We start from the raw sequence: 25,153 nt of genomic DNA, 5'->3' as shown, positions 1-25,153 counted from the left end.
ACACTTAAAAATGTTTTTAATTAGAGACAGCCATTACTTCTTAGAAAAACTATATTACGGGTGTTTTGAGTTAATGGTTTCAATATAAATTTCCGATTTAAAAAATATATTCCTTTCACTTCAATTAAAACAAGAATTTGCAGTCTACTGTGAATATTCATATTTGAATTTTATATCAACATCTTTCATTTCCTTGTGGTAAAGTTCATCAAGCTGCTGGTTTTGTGAAACCGTGAACCAGTTTTTCCAATCGCCTATCACTCCTGCAATATATAATAATATTTACAAATATCATTAACTTGTGATGATTAACTTATTGTGTTTAAGTACTTAGACTTATAATTCTATTCTTTTATCAGTGAAGTGCCCTACATTGGAAATTAAAAAAAAAATGTTTAACCTTTCAGCATATTGTTTGTTGATTGTCCGAAGCTTACCCACATCCATATTGGTAAATAGAAGAGAACCCGTCAAAAGCATAGGCTCAAAAATGTCAAAGTAATAGTATAATACCGAGTTTTGTAAATTTGACTGAAACATATGTGCTACTTTATTTTTCTCTTTTTTGCACGCAGTTTGTTTATTTAAATTATTCTGCAGTTCATCCGAAATATTCACCCTAATCATACGTTATTTACTACCAAGATATCAGACATCTGAATGCGCCCCGTGGTTATTTAAATTTGTGTATTGTTTACGTATTTTACAATGCCGTTATCGGTAATTTATGACAGTATATGTTCGAATATTTCTTTGCAGGATATAATCTATAATTTGTTGATTCTTATAGATTATCGTTGATCATCTCAACGAGATTGGTTTTCTCTTGAGCCGGGACGTCGAAAGTGAGAAAAAAAATCGAGTTGAGATGACCAATGATAATCTATTTATCGCTATTTTACCGAGGACGACGTTGTCAATTTCATTTCAATTTCATTAGCAACGCCACGTGCCCCTTATTTTCTAGCGATAATTTTCATATCACTCGTTTCCGTTTTCATATCAATACACTTCTTTGAGAAAGAAAATTATCAGTAAGTAAGATCAAAGAAAAATTTCGTAAAATAGCGATAATACCTTGTAGCTGTGATCGTCAATGCACAGATGTATTTTGATCGACACTTAGGGAAAAACCATACAACTGGTGCTAGGGGCGTTTTATATATGCAGTGAGACGTTCATAATAAGAAAAAGTGAACTCATCGAAGTTGCTAAAAACCATAGGCTTCAGTTGTCCATCAAATTCAAGGTAAAAAGAGATTTAAAAATGAAACATTTATATGGACACAATATTGGTTAAGGTATTGTACATGTATCTAGCTTTTAAAGGAATACAATCATAGAAGCACAGTGTATTATAAATGTATTAATTAAGCATGTAATCTGATATGTATCGTTTTCACAAATTTATTCTATCCAGGGTAAGATACAACTGTATAGTACTACAAACCAACCAATCAATCTTTACAAATCACTTTGAAGCAGTGAACAATGTACACCTATCAATTGAAATTGAAATTATGTTGTTTGTTTTTTTTTAATTAAAAAAAAAACAAAAAAAATATCAATAGAAATTATATGAAATAATTCAATTTATAATAGGCTAAAAATAACAATACAGGTTGCTAAGGCAGCAACCATTTGATTTTCTGGGGGGGGGGGGGGGGGGGGCTATGGTTTTTTTTTCTGGACAAATTTTTTTTTTCGCCTGCGGCGAAAAACAATCTATTTTTTTCGCGACAAGTCAAAAACAATTTTTTTCTTTCAATTTTAGCATTACATATAGTGGCAGCTGAGGGTGAAACAAACAATTTTTTTTTCTCAGAATCAAAAACAAATTATTTTCTCCAAAAACTGGAAACAAACTTTTTTTCCAAAAAAAAACCATAGCCCCCCCAGAAAATCAAATGGTTGCTGCCTAAGTACAAAGGAATATTTAAAAAAAAACCCGAATGCATCTTATTCATTTTAAAATAAAATTAGTGTATATCAATTCTAGAGTCTTTTTAAATAAATCTTAGAGACTTCTAATATTCAAGCAACATGAAATTAAAGAGTAGAAATGAATGTAACTATGGTTTAAAGTTTTGTGTGTTGTTTTGTTGTATATTTTAACCTTTTGAATACCACCAAGTACTCTTATACTATTTTTGTTTGCATAAGAAAAATGTATACAGTAATGGAAATATATGTTACAAAAATCCTAATACATATTTTCTAAAACTAACAAAAGAGGAATAAGCCCAACTGCTACTACTAGTTTAGCAGGAATTTCTATTAGTAAAACTTTTTTTGAATTATAAAGTCAAACACTTTTTACTTCTAAAAAAATCTAGTTGTGTAATTATTGAAAACTGTATGCTGAGCTCTAAATCTCCTTCGGTTTACTGTGTAGTTAGATTACTGTCTCGTTGACGTATGACCTATATGTCCTTTAAGTAGTATAAAATAATTCAACTATCCACCGACAAAGATTCTCTCCAATTTTCAATTAAAATGAAGAGCAAAATTGGGAATGGTTATGGGGAATGTGTCAAAGAGACAATAACCCGGCCAAAGAGCAGAAAACAGCCGAAGGCCACCAATAGGTCTTCATCATAGCGAGAAAATCCGGTACCCGGCGGCGGGCTTCAGCTGGCCCCTAAACAAAAGGTGAACTAGTTCAATGAAAATGGATTGTTTTGAAGGGGAGGGGGGTATGATGATTTGATAATTCGAATTGCATAAAAGGCATACTCATTCGTATCACATTTTGCACATACCTTTCCGGAAAAGTGTAGATTTCTTGTCTGGTTGAATTACTTCAGAGACATCTCTTTTATTGCCCTTAAGATTTTTGAAACTACATCTTTCTATAACTTCGTTGATGAAGTTTTCCGTATATGGAACTTCTAAAAATTTCGCCAAATTAGTTATATTTTTCTTCGTTTCCTGAAAATACAAAAAATCAATGTTCATATTATTATTCATTTTAAAATTAACAATATTTGGACACTCATAAATATTTTATTTAAATAACACTTATTAAATCTTGCGCGTCCAAAGCTTTTTTTATGGATTTATCTTCAACCGGAGTACCCTAAACATAAAAGAACTAGATGTGTTAAAGCGACACGAATGGCACCGTCCCAAAAAGTTGAAAAATCTGCAATTTCAATATAAATACATGTGGACACAAACATGATGGTGGTCTGACATTTAAAAGACCAGCTCATAATCTGGAGGCGTGTAGAAAAAAAATCCGTATAACTGTGATTTTCAATAATTTCTCTGTAACTCATCATGGTTAACTCACATACCAAAAATCAGCCCAATATCTGAAGGTGTTTAGAAAAAAGTCCGTATAACTGTGATTTTCAACAATTTCTCAAAGTCCAAAGCCTGTAATTTCGGCAAAAATTAGTGGAGCAGAACGAAACTTAAAACTTGATCTGTAACTCATCATGGTTAACTCACATACCAAAAATCAGCCCAATATCTGAAGGCGTTTAGAAAAAAAGTCCCGTATAACTGTGATTTTCAACAATTTCTCAAAGACTAAAGCCCGTAATTTCAGCACAAATTAGTAGAGCAGAACGAAACTTAAACTTAATCTGTAACTCATCATGGTTAACTCACATACCAAAAATCAGTCCAATATCTGAAGGCGTTTAGAATAAAAAAAAGCTCTGTATAATGGTTTGCTGCGGAATGACGGAATGGCGGATTTCGGAATTACGGACTAGGGTAAAACTATATGGCACCAACAACTTCGTTGCGGGGCCACAAAAATGTATGATATTTAAGTATTAGAATATGTGAGGAAAAATATGACAAAAAGAGACCAAAACTAATATAATAAAATATTTTCCGGAACAGGTGCCCTGCGTCATTAAATCGATTTCTTACGTATATATATATATAAACGACGTTAGATAAAAACTGACGAGGAAAGGTAACACCCGGCTACCAAAAGCTTTATTATTGTAGAGCCTCTAGAGGTGGTCGAGTGGTTCTAGCGCGTCTGGCACAATGCAAGGCGATTCGTTGCCACGATATCTCAGTAGCACGAGTTCGAATCCCGGCCAGGGAAGAACAAAAAATTCCGCAAATTTACAGATCAAACATTGGCATGACACTTCTCATATATGTTATGATGGTATGATACTAAACCCCTCACGGGGAGGATTGTGCCTGATATTCATATGATGAAGACATAATTTTTCAATCAGTTTAATTGATGTCCGGAGCTGGCATGTCAGTTAAATGCTAGTAGTCTGATGTTATTTATGTATTATTGTTATTTTGTTTATTTTCTTTGGTTACATCTTCTGATATCAGACTCGGACGTCTCTTGAACTGAATTTTAATGTGCGTATTGTTATGCTTTTACTTTTCTGCATTGGCTAGAGGTATAGGGGGAGGGTTGAGATCTCACAAACATGTTTACCGCCGCATTTTTGAGCCTGTCCCAAGTCAGGAGCCTCTGGTCTTTGTTAGTCTTGTATTATTTAAATTTTTAGTTTCTTGTGTACAATTTGGAGTTTAGTATGGTGTTCATTATCACTGAACCAGTTTATATTTGTTTAGGGGCCAGCTGAAGGACGCCTCCGGGTGCGAGAATTTCTTGTTGCATTGAAAACCTGTTGGTGACCTTCTGCTGTTGTCTGCTCTATGGTCGGGTTGTTGTCTCTTTGGCACATTCCCCATTTCCATTCTCAATTTTATTGGGCTGTTATTTAGACGAATTATATATATAACTTACCAATACTAAGTCTTCGTACATTAACGGAAATATATGACCGGAACTATTCTTCACTGCTTCTGTCATCTCCTTTGTAAAGTTAAACCACCCGGTATAGACAGTGTCTAAAATTAAATTGAACAAGTACATTTTAGCTAGAGGACATTATCAATTTAGGTTCTAGTTTTCTTGCTTTAATTGATGTTTGTTTTTGTTTTGTTTCATTAGTACTAGTCTACGTCGCTTCCATTTATTAATATATTTTGTTATCGACCACATATTCAGTGATATTACCTCTACTCATTTCATACAACATTTTCCAACAAACATTTCTCCAATCCATTCAAAGACTTTACATTGCTTTTCTATCCATATTTTGCTAATTGTAGTTATTGATTTAAGCGGTCCTAATAGAAAGTAATCTCGGGTTGCTTTTTAAAGGAAACAATTGAGCTACGATCGACTATTTATCTGACGGATTCAAATTCCGTGATTGACTCTCCAATTAGAGATTCATTTTACGAGATATTTTCCTTACGTGGAATTTATTTCATTGCTGATAAAGATCAAGCGGAAATAGCAAATTTATCTGTGAGCACTGTGTATAATCTGCAAGTTTTTCAAATCTTTTAATTACATATAAAAACTGGTTTTACTAAAATGTTTGATGTTAATAGTTATTTGTTTCAATAAAAATTGTTTAAAATCCGTATAAATCATTTTCAACTTATCCGGCTTTGCATTAGCAGCAACTATGTATGTTTGCTTAAGAATCATTTACAAGTGGCAAAGGGAGACAACTTGTATTTAAGCGAACAAAATCGGTAATTAATAATAGACTTCTGAGATATTATTTAATTTCTTGGTCCTAATAATAATAACATATGTATGAAGGACTCAGAGATGCGATGCTGAAGTGCGATGGTCCGTTCGCTTATGTGCGATGGTCTATATTACGCATGATGGCTAGTTTAAAATCTACAGACTGATGTTCAAGTATTAGGCCTATGAGAAGTATATATTTTTTTAATAGATAGTAGATAAATTTGCATTCGCTTTTGTCTATGTATGTTCTTAGTTACAGTTGCATTCTAAAAGTGAGGACATCCTCTTTGATTTTATGCATGTGAACATAATTCTGCGGCGACATTTTATATTACCTCTCACGAGTTCCTCTTTAATCGTAATGTTATACTACGGATAGTCTTCTCACGAGTTCCTCGTTAATCGTAATGTTATACTACGGATAGTCTGTCTATGCACCCGTATGCATTTAGAGAATGCCAAGCTCATCGTTGGTAAAAAAAACTTTTTGTAGATTTTGAAAATAAAATGCTACCGAAGGTTTACTATCCCCTCTCCACCAATCATTCCCCTTTTCTCGTAGTATAAAAAGTGTATAAGCCCCTTATTAACTTAAAATCAGAATAAACTGCTTCTAACGAACAGATCATGACTTCTACATTGACATGCAAAGCATAAAAAATATGGTTTATGTAATCCGTCGCACTTCAGCGTTACCACCATCGTACTTCGGTGTAGCTTTTAACAAAATAACGTCACAATATGTCACCATCGCACTTCAACATGATTTAAAACGCACTTTAGCGTCAAACCATCGCATGTAAGCGTGACCATCGCGGTTCGGAGTACAATCGTGGTTCATAGTCGTATACCAGTGATATACAATAATAGTAAACTTAAAATACCAAAAATCTAAATTTCCGAATAACATGTGTAAATAAGTTTAACAATGACATCTTTGCATGTTTAAAGTTACTAGTTTCTGTACAGTTGATTAATTCTCATAGAAAGGAAGCTTTAAGCGTATTTACATGAAGTAATGTTCTGCTCATAAAAAAAAACTATTATCGTAACAAAACCAGCAATTTACATATTGTCTGTGTAAAAGTTAAACATTGTTTTCTCAGTTGTGAATTTTCCCTATGCACAAGAAATTGTTTACACGAAGAAATAATTTGCTTTATATGATTTTAAGTTCCTTCTTCGTGTTAGTACTCTTAGTATTTCTCATGTTTACAAGTTGTAAGATGAATCAATTATTAATATTGAACAAAAAACAACAGAACGTTGAGGTGTAACACCACTAATTCGGGCCCCGCTAGAAAGCAAATACCAGAAAGTAGTACATATTTAACGCAAAATAGTTCCTACGCATGAGTGTAACTTTCAAAATATGTAGGATATTTAGGTATTTTTGGCATCAAATGAAAGTTGAAGGACTGGTGATCATTGTAGAACACTTTTGGACTTTTATTAAATTTTAAATATTAAAAAAACTGCACCAAATTTTAAAAAGAGGGTACATTTTGTCTGTTTGTCAGATCTGAAGTACCTGTTTTGGTACATCCGAAGTTCACGGAACCAGTTCTTTCTTATATGCCATTAAAGGTATGTTATTTTTTTCAGTAGAAGACACCTGTTACGGCCAGAAATCGCCTTTAAATTGTAGCCAACAAAAGACACAAATCAATAGTAAAATTTAACAATATTTATTATACAAAAGTTTACAAAAGGTATTACACAAAATTTACTGTTAACTTAACTGTCAAAATATGAGTCCAATCTGTTATCTTTATCTGTATCCGGAAATCTTTCGGAATCCAATCTGAATATTATGTTCACTACTAAGGTCACAATCCAGTATGATGTTGTTTGTAGAATAAAAGTGTCAATCCAAATGCTGTGAATACTAATGTCTATCAATGTCTATGTCCAAGTTTAATTATGAGAGTTTAACTTTAGTGTCTGTATATATAGTGTTGTCATGGAAAATTCTAGAACACTCTATAATGGAACATTGTGGAAAATCCTGGAAAGTTACAACGGAAGTTTCTGGAATAACGTAGAAGTTTAAATTACGCATCTTTTATAAGGATCATTCTAGAAAGTTCCAATCATTCTGTGATTGTTCCAGTGATTCCTAAACTGCACAGTTATAAGATTATTTGGTAAACAACTATCAGGCCATACAACACAAATTAGGCCAACATAAATAAACATAATAATTACAATATCATAACACCTCCCCCCTTAAAAGAAGTTTTAGTGTAACAAAAACTTATCATGAATAATATGAACAAAATACATAATATATACAAAGTGATTTAATAAGCTCTAGATAAAGCATCAGCTATTACATTATCTTTACCCTTAATATGTTTTACAATTACATCATATTCCTGTAACAATAAACTCCACCTAGTCAACCTCTGATTCTTGTTTCTCATTTTATGCATGAAGGTGAGAGGATTATGATCAGTATAAACAAGAATAGGATATACAGTGGGATTCAAATATATATCAAAATGTTGAAGTGCTGACAACATTGCAAAACACTCTTTTTCAATAGTTGAATAATTTTTCGGATGTTTATCCAATTTCTTAGAAAAATATGATATAGGTTTTTCAACATTATCATCTGTCTCTTGATATAAAACAGCTCCTATTCCTACATCGCTTGCATCAACGGCAAGTTTAAATTGTTTTTCAAAGTCTGGAGTAATCAGAACTGGACTATTAATTAAAAGTGATTTGCTATTTTCAAAAGCTTTTTGACAATTTCCGCTCCAGATAAATTTAGAATCTTTCCGTAAAAGATGAGTCAATGGTTGAACAACAGTAGCAAAATTTGAACAAAATTTTCTGTAAAATCCAATCATGCCTAAATATCTCATAAGTTGTTTTCTATTTGTAGGAGGTGGGAATTTGGAAATAGCTTCCACTTTAGCCATAATAGGTTTTACTTGACCTTGGCCAACTGTATGCCCTAAATAATCAACAGTGGCCTGACAAAATTCACTTTTACCAAGATTAACAGTCAAATTTGATTTTGACAATCTATCAAAAGTATCATATAAATGTGTTAAATGCTGTTCCCAGCTATCACTACATACAATAAGATCATCAATATAAGCATAACAACAGTCTAAATCTTTTATAACATTATTGATCATTCTTTGAAATGTAGCTGGAGCACTTTTCATGCCAAATGGCATTACAGTATATTGAAATAAGCCATCTGGTGTAACAAAAGCTGATATTTCACGAGCTCTCTGTGTCAATGGAACTTGCCAATAACCTTTCAATAAATCAAATTTGCTCACAAATTTTGCTTGACCAATATTGTCAATACAATCGTCTATCCTTGGAATCGGATAGGAATCAGATTTTGAGACTGAATTTACTTTTCTGAAATCAGTCACGAAACGAAAAGTTTTATCTGGTTTTGGCACAAGGAGACAAGGAGAGCTCCATTCACTGTTACTCGGCTCAATAATATCATTGTCAAGCATATATTTAATTTCTTTTCTCATAACTTCAAGTTTGAGTGGATTGAGCCTGTAAGGATGTTGCTTAATTGGAGAAGCATCTCCGACATCAACATCATGACAAACAGCAGTGGTTTTGTTTGGCACATCTGGAAAAAGATTTTTAAAAGAAAATACCAAAGTTTTTATTTCTTCTCTACGATCAAAAGACAGATGTGCAAGTTTTGAATCTAAATTTGACAAAATTTCTGAATTTTTCAATCTAACTGTCTCTTCCATAGTTTTACAACTAAAAGTTGGTTCAATTACATCTGGTTTGTCATGATTGTTCTCAAAGTTAACCATGCCTAAAGTGGCAACTGGTTTACTATCACATAGTACATTAGTACGCTCAAAATATGGTTTTAACATATTAATATGACACACTCTATTTTGTTTGCGCCGACCTGGAGTTTTTACAATATAATTCAAATCATTAATTTTATTCTCTATTGTATAAGGACCACAATATTTAGCCTGTAAAGGATGTCCAGGGACAGGCAGAAATACAAGTACCTTATCACCAGGCTCAAAAACTCTGTCCCTGGCATCTTTATCATACCATATTTTCATCTTGTTCTGTACATTTTTTAAGTTTTTCTGAGCAATTTGACAAGCAGTATACAATTTTTCTTTAAATCTAGATACATAGTCTAAAAGATTCAAGTCAGTATGTTCAGTAAGCCACTTTTCCTTAATCAATTTTAACGGTCCCCTTACAGTATGACCAAATACCAACTCAAAGGGACTAAATCCAAGGGATTCTTGAACAGCCTCTCGAACCGCAAAAAGTAGAAAGTGAACTCCATCATCCCAGTCTCTGTCAAATTGAAGACAAAAAGTTCTAATCATGTTCTTCAATGTTTGATGAAAACGTTCTAAGGCACCTTGAGATTCTGGATGATAAGCACTTGATCTGTACTGAGCAATCCCTAACTGGTATACGACTTGCTGAAATAAACCTGACATGAAATTTGATCCCCGGTCGGACTGTATAGACTTAGGAAGTCCTACTAATGTGAAAAATTTGATCAAAGCTTTGACGATAGTAGGTGTCTTGATATTTCTGAGCGGAATAGCTTCAGGAAAGCGGGTAGATGTACACATGATTGTCAATAAATATGCATTTCCAGTCTTGGTCTTTGGTAAAGGTCCAACACAGTCAATTAGAACTCTGCTGAAAGGTTCGTCAAAGGCTGGAATAGGCAGAAGTGGTGCTGGTGGTATTTTCTGGTTAGGTTTACCAACAACCTGGCATATATGGCATGATTTGCAGTATTCTGCGACATCATTTCTAAGTCTGGGCCAGTAGAAATGTTGCAATATTTTTAGGCAAGTCTTCCTTATACCTAAGTGCCCAGCCAAGGGGGTGTCATGGGCAAGACCAATAATTTCTTGCCTATAAACTTTAGGCACCACCACTTGGTATAGCACTCTCCATTCCTCCTCTGGGGTGGCATCAGGAGGCCTCCACTTCCTCATTAAAATGCCGTCCTGATGGTAATAGCATTCGGCCACTTTGTCTGCTTCCTCCTGTGGTTGAGCTCTCTGGCTGAGCTGAAGAACCTCAGGGTCTTTATGTTGTTCTTCAGATAAATTCTTTCGGTCTAATGAATGGCTGTTAACGTCTGGCCATGGCATAATAACATTCTTGTTAACACTAGGTGGTCTTGTAATGGCCTTTTCTGAGCTACCAGGACCTTCAATGTCAGCTATAAAAGTGTCAGAAAGGTCCATGTAATCAAACTTGTCTTCTTGCAAATTCTGATTTTGTTGTTTTCTAGCCATCGCCCTAGTAACAACACAAGCTGGATACAATTCAGCATCATCTTCAGGTGATTTAACATCCACCACCGGTTCACTGGTAACAATTGGTTCAGCAACCACTTTGTTCCTAGCTAGATCATTTCCTAGCAATAATGTAACACCCTCAACAGGGAGATTAGGACGAACACCTACAACAACTGGTCCAGTTATCAAATCTGACTTCAGATAAATACGATGGAGAGGAACATCTATACAACCTAACTCTACACCTTGTAACAAAACGGAGGCACCAACAGAAGTATTCTCGGACAAAGGCAACACACCTTCTAACAATAAAGTCTGAGAAGCTCCAGTGTCCCGTAAAATCTTAATAGGCTGAAGAGTGGTATCATCAACAATAGAAACAAACCCATCAGACATAAAGGGTTTGTATTCCTCCATGTAATCACAAAAACTGGACTTAAAAGCCTGGCGCGCAGGGCATTCCAATGTACTGGTATTATAAGGTGTCGTACAAGCACTGGTCTTCGGCTTATTATCTCGTTCATTCTTCTTCTGGAGTCTAAAACAATCAGCCATCAGGTGACCAATCTTCTTACAATAAGCACAAGTCAGTGACTTCTTCTCAAAAGTATCAAATTTTGGACTAGACATATTATAACTGGACTGACTCTTATTCTGTGCAACAGACTTACTATCAGTACGCTCATTGCTTTGATTTTTGTAATTTCCACTGGAAGTATTGACATTTTGACCCTTGAAACTTCTTTTATGTGAAAGAGTATAATTATCTGAAATGACAGCTGCATCATGTATCGACTCAACAGTTTTGTCGTCTAAATGTGTTTTTAAGTCTAAATGAACACATAGTTTGAACTCTTCTAATAATATCAATTGTCTTAGGTTATCAAAATTGTTATCTGTTTTCTTTGACGTAAGCCATTTGTCAAATAGATCTTCTTTTTCCCGAGCAAATTCCACATATGTTTGTGAATCAAACTTTTTATAAGATCTAAATTTCTGTCTATATGCTTCTGGTACTAGCTCATAAGCTTTCAAAACTTCCTGTTTTACCGTGTCATAATCAGAACTTTTTTCTGATGGAAGTGCGGAGTATATTTCAGCGGCCTTCCCCTCAAAAACACTTTGCAGCATCGTAGTCCAATACGGCATAGGCCATTTCAAATTGTTAGCAATTTTCTCAAACTGTGGAAAATATTTATCAACTGTTTTTTCACAAAATTTTGGAACCAAACGTAAGTTTTTTGCTGCATCAAAATAATCTGATTTCGAGTGAACTTTAGTGTTGCTTTCTTCTTTGACCATTTCAATTTTCAGTTTCTCCATCTCTAGCCTTTCCCTCATTTCAAGTTCTTTTAATTTCTCCCTCTCCTTCATTTCCAGTTCTTTTAATTTAAATTCATCTTCTTTTTCTTTTTTCTCCATTTCTAACCTTTCCTTCATTTCCAGTTCTGCCTGTTTTAATTTAAATTCATCTTCTTTTCTTTTCTCCATCTCCTTCAATTCCAGTTCTTTTAATTTAAATTCATCTTCTTTTCTTATCTCCAGTTCTTTTAATTTGAGTTCATGTTCTAATTCAAGCTGTTTTAATTTAAAGGCGTCAATATTTTCGACCTTAAGTTCAAGAGCCTCTTCACCTAAAATTTCTGCGTCAACTAATTTGTCTATAACCAAATTTTTTATAATTTGTTTTCTCATAGATACTTTAAAATCTAATTTCAGATGTTTAGCAAGCAACACTAATTCCTCTTTCTTTAAATTATCAAACCCCTCCAGGTCTGGCGTTTTCAAAAATTTACCAGCATCAAATGCCATTTTGTAGAATTTTGTTGGCTAGTTATAATAAAAATATTAAACAAATTTTGAATAAAATATGTTCAGTATCCCGGACGAGCCCCCAATTTCTGTTACGGCCAGAAATCGCCTTTAAATTATAGCCAACAAAAGACACAAATCAATAGTAAAATTTAACAATATTTATTATACAAAAGTTTACAAAAGGTATTACACAAAATTTACTGTTAACTTAACTGTCAAAATATGAGTCCAATCTTTATCTGTATCCGGAAATCTTTCGGAATCCAATCTGAATATTATGTTCACTACTAAGGTCACAATCCAGTATGATGTTGTTTGTAGAATAAAAGTGTCAATCCAAATGCTGTGAATACTAATGTCTATCAATGTCTATGTCCAAGTTTAATTATGAGAGTTTAACTTTAGTGTCTGTATATATAGTGTTGTCATGGAAAATTCTAGAACACTCTATAATGGAACATTGTGGAAAATCCTGGAAAGTTACAACGGAAGTTTCTGGAATAACGCAGAAGTTTAAATTACGCATCTTTTATAAGGATCATTCTAGAAAGTTCCAATCATTCTGTGATTGTTCCAGTGATTCCTAAACTGCACAGTTATAAGATTATTTGGTAAACAACTATCAGGCCATACAACACAAATTAGGCCAACATAAATAAACATAATAATTACAATATCATAACACACCATAAAGTGTTGCTTGAATGATTGCCACTTTATTTGAACTTAAAATTAAAGAGGTGTGCCTGCTTGAAATGGAGGAATTTAACATAGAAAGCAATGGGACCATGAATTAGTGGTGTACTTCCTTGAGGGAAATAATTAGTGAGATAGTTTGTTTTCACTCATTACTGGTTCACATTAGGTTCCTAATTGATACAATTTGACACAAAGTCTTGATTTTCACGATGACTGATTCGACGCATAAATTTATCTAATCAATATAAGAGTTAAACTGGTCCGCCATTCCATCTATAGCCTTGCACCGAAGGTCAGTGTAGCGATAAGTGAACACAACAGGAGTCCAGTTTATATAAGAGGGAAAATATCCGATTTCGTATATTGTTATTCATGATTAGCTGCATATTATATGAAGAAAGACAGAAGATAACAAGAGATATTCAAACTTATAAATCAATGAAATATTGAAACGCCATGACCACACCAAACCACAAAAAAAACATAAAAACGTCCACAAAAATTAATATAGAAAATAGTGTTGTCAAATCGTACACTTTTGCCTAACCGGTTACTCGGATAATCGTTGGACCGATTAACCGGTTAACCGGAAGTTGAAGTCGATGTTTGAAGGCCTTATCAATAGTACCCTACACATGGATATAAGAAGATGTGGTATGAGTGTCAATGTGACTACCTTCCATTCAAGTAATACATTAACATTTTTATAATACGATGAATTGAAGTTTGTCCTTCGGTATTATAAGGCTTGTCTGTGAAAATTCCTGTCGAAGTTTGACCTTTAATAATCAAATACACGGTATCAACTATGGCGTTTGTACTAACTTCAGATTGAAAAATAAAAACAAAATCTTGATCTCGTAGAATTGAATATGTCTGAAACCTATGATTCTTTCATTTTCTCTTGTTGTCTCCGAAAATAATGTGAAGTATTTTAATTTGAATTGATTTATCCTGGTACTGGTACCATCAAGTATATATTGATTACATTCACGTTGGTTTGCTTTTTATAGTTTTTGAGTAAGCTTTTCATTTAAAGCATGACAAAGACTTGCACGACGGATATTGTACATTCAGATGTAGGTCTACACAATATTAGATCAAAAATGAAATAATAAAGTTAATCGTAAAATTCAATCCTATTACTGATTTAAAATAACAAGTAACATATTATGTTTTCTTGATACCTTGCCCAAGCTGAGAAACAAGTTCTTATTAATTTCATATTTTGGATTAACAATAGCAATCAATATACTGGACAATTGATGCGTCAAATTAATTACCACGTCGACAATTTTTAAAGAAAACATAAATATTTAATGATTGTACTACAAATTTAAATAAAATCTATTAAGATTGAAAAAAAGTCCGATTAACCGGTTAGGGTTTTTGGTATTCGGTATTCGGTCGTTCGAACGGTTTACCGGTTAACCGGTTAACCGTTGACAACACTAATAGAAAACAAATGAATGAACAACACAAACCCCTTCAAATACCGATAAAAGCTATGAGTTAATATTTCGACAGTTTTGAAATAATAATTCACTAAGTAACACTCATGGCAACTTTCGCTGACCTTTATAGTACAAATGACACATTGTCGTGTTATCTATAATGCATTTTTGGTCTTTCTTTCTTAATATAAAACTGATGTTAAAATGCAATTTCACCAATTTGAGCCTACCTATTTACTGCATTTACCACAGGTAAAACTTGAAAGAAATAAACCTGTCACGACTACCAACTAAAATACACTCTTCTTAATTCAACATTTCAAAACAGTACAACAGAAAATTTCAGAAGGGGTAGGGAACGGGGACAAATTTCCCTCCCCTATAAAAGCCACTTACAAGTTGATTAAAGATGGGCAGGAACATGATAATGGAAAATAAACTACGAAACAAGTGTTACAGTTCATATTACGCCGATAACTGGGACTGAACTAATGTGCTTTAGCAGGTGACCTGTTCCCCACTAGTGTCCCAGGTAGTGTTCCCCGCTTGTGCCACATGTGGTGTTCCTCGCTAGTGTCACAGGTGGTGTTCCTCGATGGTGTCCCAGGTGGTATTCTCCACTAGTGTCACATGTGGTGCTCCCCACTAGTGTCACATGTGGTGTTCCCTACTAGTGTCACAGGTGGTGTTCCTCGCTAGTGTCACGTGTGGTGTCCGCCCTCGGCCTGGCCAGGTCTGGGATGAAACCCATCTAACCCGTATTACTTAGCGCGTCTGTAATCTATAGACTATATCTGCCACAATCTGGATATGATATCCAGTTCATTTTAAAAATGATCAAATGAAGAAAATGTGGTTCTAATATTAAAGATTCGTCTTCGTCTTTTCACATTTTAATTTACGACGGCTTTGTGAAAAGCTGTAAAACCTACGATTTTTTTTTTACGATAGACTTTGTGAAATGGCGACCAAAAGATGACACTGTTTCATTTACGAATTAAAAACGTTTAGAATGATGTGAAAATCGGAATATTGTCGATTAAAATTATTTGCTTGATTTCTTCAATCGACTAATATATAAATTTAGTCGATTTGGCGTTCACACGATCCGATTCCAGTTAAAACGTCGAATTGAAATAGCGTACGTCTCTATTTTAAAACGACGTTTTGACTTGACTTTCGACTTCAGATTTTGGTGTTAACACGGTACGATTTTAGTCGAAAGCAGGTGCATAGGTAAAAATAACATGAAAATCGAATGGAAAATCGTATCGTGTGGATGCATCTTTATTTCGTCTGTACTTAAATCACAATTCTCATTTTATTCATATTCAACTTGACTATCAAGAAACCCTGGATCAATAGTTAAATTGCATGTAGGAACTCACTTTCAATTAGGTATCAACTTCGCTTTCATATCTCTAACCTCTATAATTTATCCACCAAAGAATTTTTTCATCTCATATTTCAATGAGAACTTCATTTGACTTCTCTGTAGTATTAACCATATGAGTACCACAAGGTAAATGGTTTTTCAAGATGAAGAGTAAAATTTGGAAATTGTACGCTTTTGACGTTTTGTGTTCTGACATTTATTTTCGTAATTTTGTGAATTTGTTACAATAATCATGATTCTTTAGTGAACACGAATGAATGAATGGTGATCACTGATTACTGTCCGGGAAACGAATATTGAAAAATAAGCATTAGCATGTGAATAATAAAAGAAAAAATATAGGGTCATTGCACTAACATTGAGGAACATTACCCCGATCAGTATATCATTTTTTCACGAGCTTTCGAGTGCAGTACGATATACTGCGAGGGACAATATGCATTCATATAAGTGTATTAACCCGTTCACAATACAGTACAAAAAGAGAGGTGGGAGGTACCATCGGGATTTTCAAACTCATTGGCCAACCACAAACTAACAACGCAATGGCAAAAAAACAAACAAATAACATCCAAAACACAAAATGGGAAAACTAAAGACCGAGCAAGACAAACCATTTGCAAAGGTGCTTTTGATGGGTAAGCAGCTCCCACTCCACATGACAACGTACCAAATATTTTAGCAACGTTGAAAGCTCAAAGCTTGAAAAACTGTTTAAAATATATTTTTGTCACTGATGATGTCAATATTTGCATTATATATTTGTACTAGCGCAATATTTCATTTCCTTTTTCCATATCTGCCCTATTATTATCCCAAGATCTTAATATCTTTCAGAGGGCTTTATAAAATCTTTAAACATCAGAATAACAACAGGAAAGTTCAGTTCAAACTAATACAACAAATTTGTCGCGGGGTTGCTATAAATTTAAATTATTACATTAATCCTCGATAAATGAGGCATGCAGTATAGAATCAGATTCTACAACAAAACGTCATCATGTCTTTCATTTGCGCAATAGTGCAAAATAAAATCGTTGACGGACCACAAACATAACGTCTCAACATAAAAACGGTACAGACGTTAGGCTCGTGTTTAGAAAACACCAACACCCCTCATTCATATACTATTAATTAATTTACGCGAAAATCCAAACCCATTCATATATTTCATAAGAACATCAGAACCCATTTATATTTCCCAGCTATCATGACATCTTATTTCAAGGGTTCGACGACTTACAGAAAAGAGCGACGATTTACAGAAAAGAACCGAAAAGGACCGAAAAGGACCAAAAAGAACCGAAAAGGACCGAAAAGAACCGAAAAGGAAATCGATTTTTTTTTGTAATCGAAGGATTAGCATATTGCAAAGCATTGAAAACCTTATACTGTGGTAGGACTAATTTTAACTTGAATGTGAAACATTACAGGTAGGGTCGGATGCCTATCTTATAGAATAGAAAAATAGAAAGAAAAATTTTAATTGACCAATTAAGGACTCCCTGTATATTTGACATTTAACATCCGAGAGGAAATGGTGATGCTGACATGTATACTTTTTATACAACCATACCCAATGCCACCGGCAATATACTGACATCGTGCATCTTAATATAAACAAACGAAACAATTGTTTAAATGTTAGGATAAACTTTTATAGTACGAGAATATTAGCTTTTCATTTATTTTTACTACGTATTTATAATATTAAAAACATGTAATATCATCGGCTTATCAAAACGTTTAAACCCGCTGCATTTATTTGCCCCTGTCCTAAAGTCAGGAACCTCATGTTCAGTGCATGATTGTCGTTTGTTGGTGTGGTTTGTGTTTCATAAGTGTTTCTTGTTTCTCATTTTTTATATTGATTAGACCGTTGGTTTTCCCGTTTGAATGGTTTAACACTTGTCATTTTAGGGGCCCTTTATAGCTTGCTGTTTGGTGTGAGCCAATGATAGTTTACTTGTACAAATTATGACTTGGATGGAGAGTTGCCACACCTTATATCTATGTAAACAATTTTTTTAAATGATAAGATTAAAATCATTGATGAAAAATAAATGATAATTAAGCATGCATTATATATTTAAAAATTATTACTTAAAAACCAAGTTATACTGTTTCTTTTTTGTAAGTTCACATATCCATGATACAATGTATCCCTATAAATGCACAATATAAGACTACAGTTGAATAATGCATTCATTTTAAATATTACGAAGAAATGATATAACAATATAAAAAAAAACAAAATCCGTGAATATACATACATTGTTTTAACTTTATATAATAAATATAAATGTATCCTCTTTTCGGTTCTTTTCGGTCCTTTTCGGTTCTTTTTGGTCCTTTTGGGTTCTTTTCTGTAAATCGTTGGACATAGGCGGATCCAGGGGGGCCCTGGGGGCCCGGCCTCCCCCCTTTCGTGGGAAAAATTTGGTTGATTATATAGGGAATCATTGAAGCATGACTGGAGCGGCCCCCCTTAGGTCAGTCAGCGCCCCCCCCCCCCCCCCCCCCCTTTAGGAAAAGTTCTGGATTCGCCACTGTTGGACCGTATTTCAATGACATGTTTACCACAAAGGATCATTCATTTTATTAGATAAGAAGATCAGAACACAGTTTTTACTGTCATCTTTCTAGAAAATGAACATTTATGACCCATTAACATGTGAATTCTTATCCATTGATATATCACCTCCGTGAAATTGCACCCCATTGATATTTTTGACATTCCAAAAAAGTTCAGTCTAATTCGAATATAAAACTCTTGATTTTGTTTTATATGGAGTGTAACGAAAGCAAAGTTCTATATTTTATGGAGTATAACGAAATCAGAGTTCTATATTTAAATTAGATTGAAAAAATGTACCCCTTCCAGCGGCACATCTGTGTATAGTTTTCTGTAAGGAAGAGACACCAGCGTGGATACAGACAATGGGAACACCGATACAAAATGTTATCATGTCCACATGAGATGTTTTATTGATCCTGCCAAGATAACACTTCGCAAATTTTATTGATTTTAATGACATATGCTAAACTGCCGATCGCTTAATCTAATACAATATACAATACGACAGAATATTGCACCATAACTTTTCGTTTTGTTCTGTGGAAACTATTACGTTGCTTTACAATTACAACTATGTATTTAAAATGCCAAATTTGAAAGAAAAAAATCAAATATGCAGGAGTTGTTTTGCAAAGATGTTTATATACAGCTTAGGAAAACGCAAAATAATTGAAACACTAAAGGAAAAGCGATAAATGTGAGAGGCGAACATCATGTTTAGTTATATTATGTACATGTACATCTTAATCCTACAAAATACTTGCCGTGTAAAACGGTTTGCTCGAAATATTCTTCCCAAGTCCAAACTGGAACTCCTATTTTTCCTTGAAGAAAATGATACAATGATACAGATCTGTCTTTCAGGTTTCTATTCAGATAAACAATCTTATTTCTTTTTTCTATATGTTTCCTAGGTAGCATACTAAATGGCAGGTGCGTGGTAAAAATTCGGGGACCAACAAGTTTCTCAACCTCTTCTGTTTGTCTTAGATATTCTAGATTTAATTCCCACATTGGTCCATGGGAGTTATATTCTGTTTTCTGTGTCAAAAGCATGGATATTATCTCATGTACCCAATGGGTTCCTTGAAATAAAAATAACTATGTATTATATCAAAAGTCAATAAATGTATATGTATATGATTCTGCTTGAAAAATTAGAAATATACGGTATGAAAATTCATAATACCAAACCTTTCTTTTACATAACAAACCTTAGACATGTAGAAATGTGGAAAGTATCCGAACATTTTTTCTCAGGTAATAATACCATAGAATTTGAAGGAAAAACTAAATCAAAAGAAAAAAGGCATATTTTACGTACACAAAGGTTTTGATTTGATCGAAACTGGCATGATTAATACGGCAAATTAATTTATCGGTTTGTCAGGGATCTCGTTTGTTTATATTTCTGGTCATTTGTGTCTGAATTAGCAGATGTAATGTTCACTTCCATATTTGCTGTGTGCTTTTGTTTATCTTGTTTTCCAAAACTCATTCTACTAGGTCAGGTCATTTTAGAGTCCACCAGAAAGGTTAGAAATACAGGATCAATGTTTTGGTCAATTTTTTTTAATGCCGGTTATCACGATCTTAAAACCTTGTCAAATATTTCTTTTAATTGAAAACTTTGATTGTACAAACGTGATTCAAAGCAGAAAAACATCGTAGAAGGAATTATTGAAATGACATGAACTTAAATCAAAGAGAAATCAAGACATGATGCATCGACAGAGCAAGCGATCTCCTGCTTCGGGAAAATCAAGACATGATGCATCTACAGAGCAAGCGATCTCCTGCTTCGGGAAAATCAAGACATGATGCATCGACAGAACAAGCGAACTCCTGCTTCGGGAAAATCAAGACATGATGCATCGACAGAGCAAGCGATCACCTGCTTCGGGAAAATCAAGACATGATGCATCGACCGTTTTTTTTTGTCGACAGAGAAAGCGATTTCCTGTTTCGGGAAAATCAAGACATGATGCATCTACAGAATAAGCGATCTCCTGCTTCGGGAAAATCAAGACATGATGCATCGACAGAGCAAGCGATCTCCTGCTTCGGAAAAATCAAGACATGATGCATCGACAGAACAAGCGATCTCCTGCTTCGGGAAAATCAAGATATGATGCATCCACAGAGCAAGTGAACTCCTGCTTCGGGAAAAGCAAGACATGATGCATGGACAGAGCAAGTGATCTCCTGCTTCGGGAAAATCAAGACATGATGCACCGACAGAGCAGCATGCGATTTCCTACTTCGGGATAATCAAGACATGATGCATCTGCAGAGCAAGCGACCTCCTGTTTCGGGAAAATCAAGACATGATGCATCGACAGAGCAAGCGATCTCCTGCTTCGGGATAATCAAAACATGATGCATCGACAGAGCATGTGATCTCTTGCTTCGGGAAAATCAAGACATGATACATCGACAGAGCAAGCGATCTCCTGCTTCGGGATAATCAAGACATGATGCATCGACAGAGCATGCGATCTCTTGCTTCGGGAAAATCAAGACATGATACATCGACAGAGCAAGCGACATCCTGCTTCGGGAAAATCAAACAAGTAGCTGTACAGTACCGTCTCTAGTAATTATTTTAATAATAACAGCGATTTATTTACCCGATTTCTGAGAAGAGCATAGCAGAATATCATTGTCTCTTGTATTATAATTTGTTATGTCTGCAAAATGTTTTTCTGGACCTTTCTCGAGTATCGGTGGCTTTGGTGGAAATGTACTGCCCTTGTATGTAATGTTGGGGTAGGCTGTTCTTGGTTCTTCTGTTTTTAGACTGAAAAATAAAATTCCACTTCAATGAATTCACATTCTAACAATTCAGAGTTTTGTAAACAGTTAATTTATAAATATGAATATTCATAAATATATATGATAATTCATGTCAACACAGAATTCGAAGTGCTGAAGACTGTAATCTATTCTATACTGTAACATTGGTAAATATTGGGCTGCTGTCCTATAACTGTGTATCCCACATCTAGTTTCTCTCTCTCATATGAACTGAACAGGTTTGTTCTACGGTGAAGGATTATCTTATTGGTATCATTGGGGCATTGGTTGCTTTTTCGAATAAATAAATGTTTTAATGCAATTCATTAGTAATACGATAATTTTCATTGGACGTTGACAAATATTTTGAATCCACGTTCTACCAGTCCGTAACTAAGAAAGCCACCATTTTGAATTTGATATTTTTTTGGTATGTAATTTCTCAAAACAATAAACAAGAATGTCACATTGTGTGCATCAAAGTCTTTTTTTTGTCAATTTTGAAATCATTCAGAAGCGTACGAAAAGTATAAATATGTCTATGTTCGATACTGGATTATATATATATGACGCCACATTGTTTAAATACCAAAGACAATGCAATGCAACAGTTTCGGGGACTTTCTCATTTATGGTATTTTTAAGCCAAAATATTTATTAAATGGAATTTATGTCAATATGTGGCATAATCATTATAATTGAGATTACTGTATTGTATTTTAGGCTTGGTCTTCGTAAAACTTGATTTTACTGCCGCAAATATCACCCTGTATAACCCCGATACAGATGAAAACGGACGTTGACGAATTCGAATGGAACACAACGTGTAACACTGAATTCAGACAGTAAGGAATTAATACTTATAAAGAAAATCCAATATCTATTCTCCGGATATTTTGATCCAATATATTCTTTGCCATAATACTCATTAAATACTAAAAGGTTTTTCAAATATGTGACATTTTTATATACAAACATCAAAAAACGCATGACGATATCAATAATAAAACGTGCTTGGTATTTCACATTTTGAAAATTTTATAGTTTAAAATTAACAAACTTATAAAGATCTTATGTTTATGTTGTATCTAGAAACAAAAAAAAAAAAAAAATACACATTTTAAAGTGTCTTTATTTTCATGTTGTGTACGCTTCGTTGTCATTACACCTTTTATACTGTATGCTTCGTTGCTTTCTTCAATTATGACTTTGTTTGTTTAATCTTTAAGGTATAAAGATTATGCTTAATTTGCCTCAACATTACAGTCTTTCTACTGTGGTGCCAACATCTAAATCATTGGTAATTCTGGTTACTATACGCACCTTAATAAGTCTATAACCATATATATGAATTTCATTCAAATTTTGACTTATGTCGAAGAAGACTCCTATGTCTGATTTCGTCTAGGCGAATTTGGACCAACATCGGGATTTGGAAGAACCTCAAATTGTGAAAAGTAAGTCATTATTGATTCTACTGCACTTTTTGAAACTTTATTCCCTCTGGAATATACTTATTCACAGTTCATTATACCTGGAATAACATTGAACGTCCCTATTTTCAATAGAAACATTCTTATCAGATGTGCGCTGCTTAAACATTGCAATTTTGGCTTTTGATGACTAATATTTTAAGTTCAACTACTTTGACTAAGTTAAGAGATAAATATTAAATAAAAATAAGACAATAAAATACAGAAAAAGGGTCACCGACACCATGTCTAATACCTTGACAAGAAAATGATTTGTGACGGTTTGTGTCAACGAACTGTACAGTGATTATTTAATAACGGACAACGAACGCGACACATTTGGTGGAACGAACAATACAGTAAGAGAAAACTTATTCAGTATGATATTGCATTTATTCTAAGTTCTAGGGAACATTTTAAGGCACGTAGTAATTCAACGTGTAATTATTTATTATTGCTTAAGGTATTAATACGCATAAGTGCATGCACGAAAAGATATTCAGCATTGTTTATCTCATAAAACGTATGAAACTGCACCATGTTTGTGCGTTTTGCATCTAGCAGTTTTATCAAACGTTCTATGCAAGGGCTCTATGCAATATCTAAAACTTACAACTGTATAATTGAATAAATAAACTAACACGCACATTGACATATTTATATATCCTCAAATAAGTTCTAGAGAGGCATTCGAAATTGTTGTCATCCCAAATGTTGTCCTGATTATCGCTTCGAACGCGTCAACGTCCGGATTCATTTGTATCGGGTTTATACGGGGTGAATACCTGTTTACCTTGCTCCGCTACGCGTCGCTATGTAATTTATGTTTGACGAAGGCCAAGCTTAAAATACAATACAATTATCCCCTATTGTACATTGATTAACTGGCGTCAAAGGAAATCTTACCGGTACATGTGTATCGATAGTATTTCTATTTTTTCCGTATCAATTAGGAGGTACGCACATATTTAAATTCAAGTTTCAATAAATTGCTATGTACATGATATAATTATTATAAACTGTTAACACAGATATGTCTCGCCTTTTTGTAATTGTTATAGTGCAAATGTTGAAATTAAAATACTTTACCATGTAAGTTATGCAAATATTCAAAGTCAATGAACCATGAATGAAGGTACATGCATGGCTGAACAATCTCCATGGAAATGAGGTGTGCCAATGCTAATACAAATTCATATTAAAAACTATTTACGTATCATAATTCGTCCCCTTTAAATAAACCCAAACACAAACATTAACTTGTAAACTGTGTAAAAGTATAAAAGTCAATGAACCATGATGAGGGTGTATAGGGCTTATACAATCCCCATAGAAACGAGAGTTGCAAATGCAAATTTTTTGCATACCAAATATAATTGACATAACCTAAGCGGTTCATCTTACTGATCACAAACCGTCCCCTTTAAACAAACCCAAACACAAACATTAACTTGTAAACTATGTAAAAGTGTCAAAGTCTATGAACCATGATGAGGGTGTATAGGGCTTATACAATCCCCATGGAAACGAGACTTGCAAATGCAATTTTTATGCATACCAAATATAATTGACTTAACCTTAGCGGTTCATCTTAAACTGATCTAATCACAAACTAATACATATAAACTAAAAAAATGTTTCAAAGTCAATAGACCGTGACTGAGGCGGCGGGGCCTAATATTCTCCATGGAAATGAGATGTGCTAGTGCTTATACAAGTGCATACCAACTAGCATTGGCCTGCCACTTGTGGTTCCTCCTTGAAATGACCTAATCATTAACTAAGCAAAAGTTTAAAGTTAATAGACCATGACTGAGGGGTCAGAGTCCAATATTCTTCATGGAAATGAGATATACCAAGTTGAACGCTTGTACAACTGCATACCAAATATCATAGACCTACCACTAGTGGTTCACTAATTTACAATGATGATTATATTGCAAATGTTTATCTACTTACAATTTTGCGTCCATCGTGTTCTGTCAATAAGTCGATCATACACCGTTAACACAACTCCACTACACGTACACACATAAATACTATCTATCTACAATCAATACGCACTGATGGTCTCCAGAGTTATCCTTCTTATCATAGA

The 25,153-nt window shown here is 34.0% G+C and overlaps 1 protein-coding gene across 2 annotated transcripts; it reads right to left on the bottom strand.

The window, feature by feature from the left end:
* On the bottom strand, positions 1–25,153 carry LOC143057612 (sulfotransferase 1B1-like). 2 transcript variants are annotated; one of them, XM_076230943.1, is made up of 6 exons: positions 25,015–25,153; positions 21,418–21,587; positions 19,552–19,872; positions 4,745–4,848; positions 2,763–2,931; positions 1–263 (listed from the first exon to the last, which is right to left on the bottom strand). In XM_076230943.1, the coding sequence occupies exons 1-6, from the start codon at positions 25,026–25,028 to the stop codon at positions 145–147; spliced, it is 897 nt and encodes a 298-aa protein (XP_076087058.1). In that variant the 5' UTR covers positions 25,029–25,153; the 3' UTR covers positions 1–144. The 2 variants fall into 2 exon arrangements, with proteins under 2 accessions (XP_076087058.1, XP_076087059.1); XM_076230944.1 differs by lacking the exon at positions 25,015–25,153 and adding an exon at positions 23,962–24,016.

Source organism: Mytilus galloprovincialis, chromosome 13 (genome assembly GCF_965363235.1).
Source record: "Mytilus galloprovincialis chromosome 13, xbMytGall1.hap1.1, whole genome shotgun sequence".
Taxonomy (NCBI): domain Eukaryota; kingdom Metazoa; phylum Mollusca; class Bivalvia; order Mytilida; family Mytilidae; genus Mytilus; species Mytilus galloprovincialis.
Note: the sequence above shows the minus strand (reverse complement) of the source record. Positions and strands in the feature narration are given on the sequence as shown.

Bases quoted from the DNA above. Each gene is read 5' to 3' on its own strand.
- LOC143057612 (XM_076230943.1), bottom strand. The intron at 4,849-19,551 runs GCAAGTATTTTG...ATTTAATTTTAG, and splicing joins CGAGCAAACCGTTTTACACG to ACACTGTCTATACCGGGTGG. The intron at 264-2,762 runs GTATGTGCAAAA...TATATATTGCAG, and splicing joins ATCTACACTTTTCCGGAAAG to GAGTGATAGGCGATTGGAAA.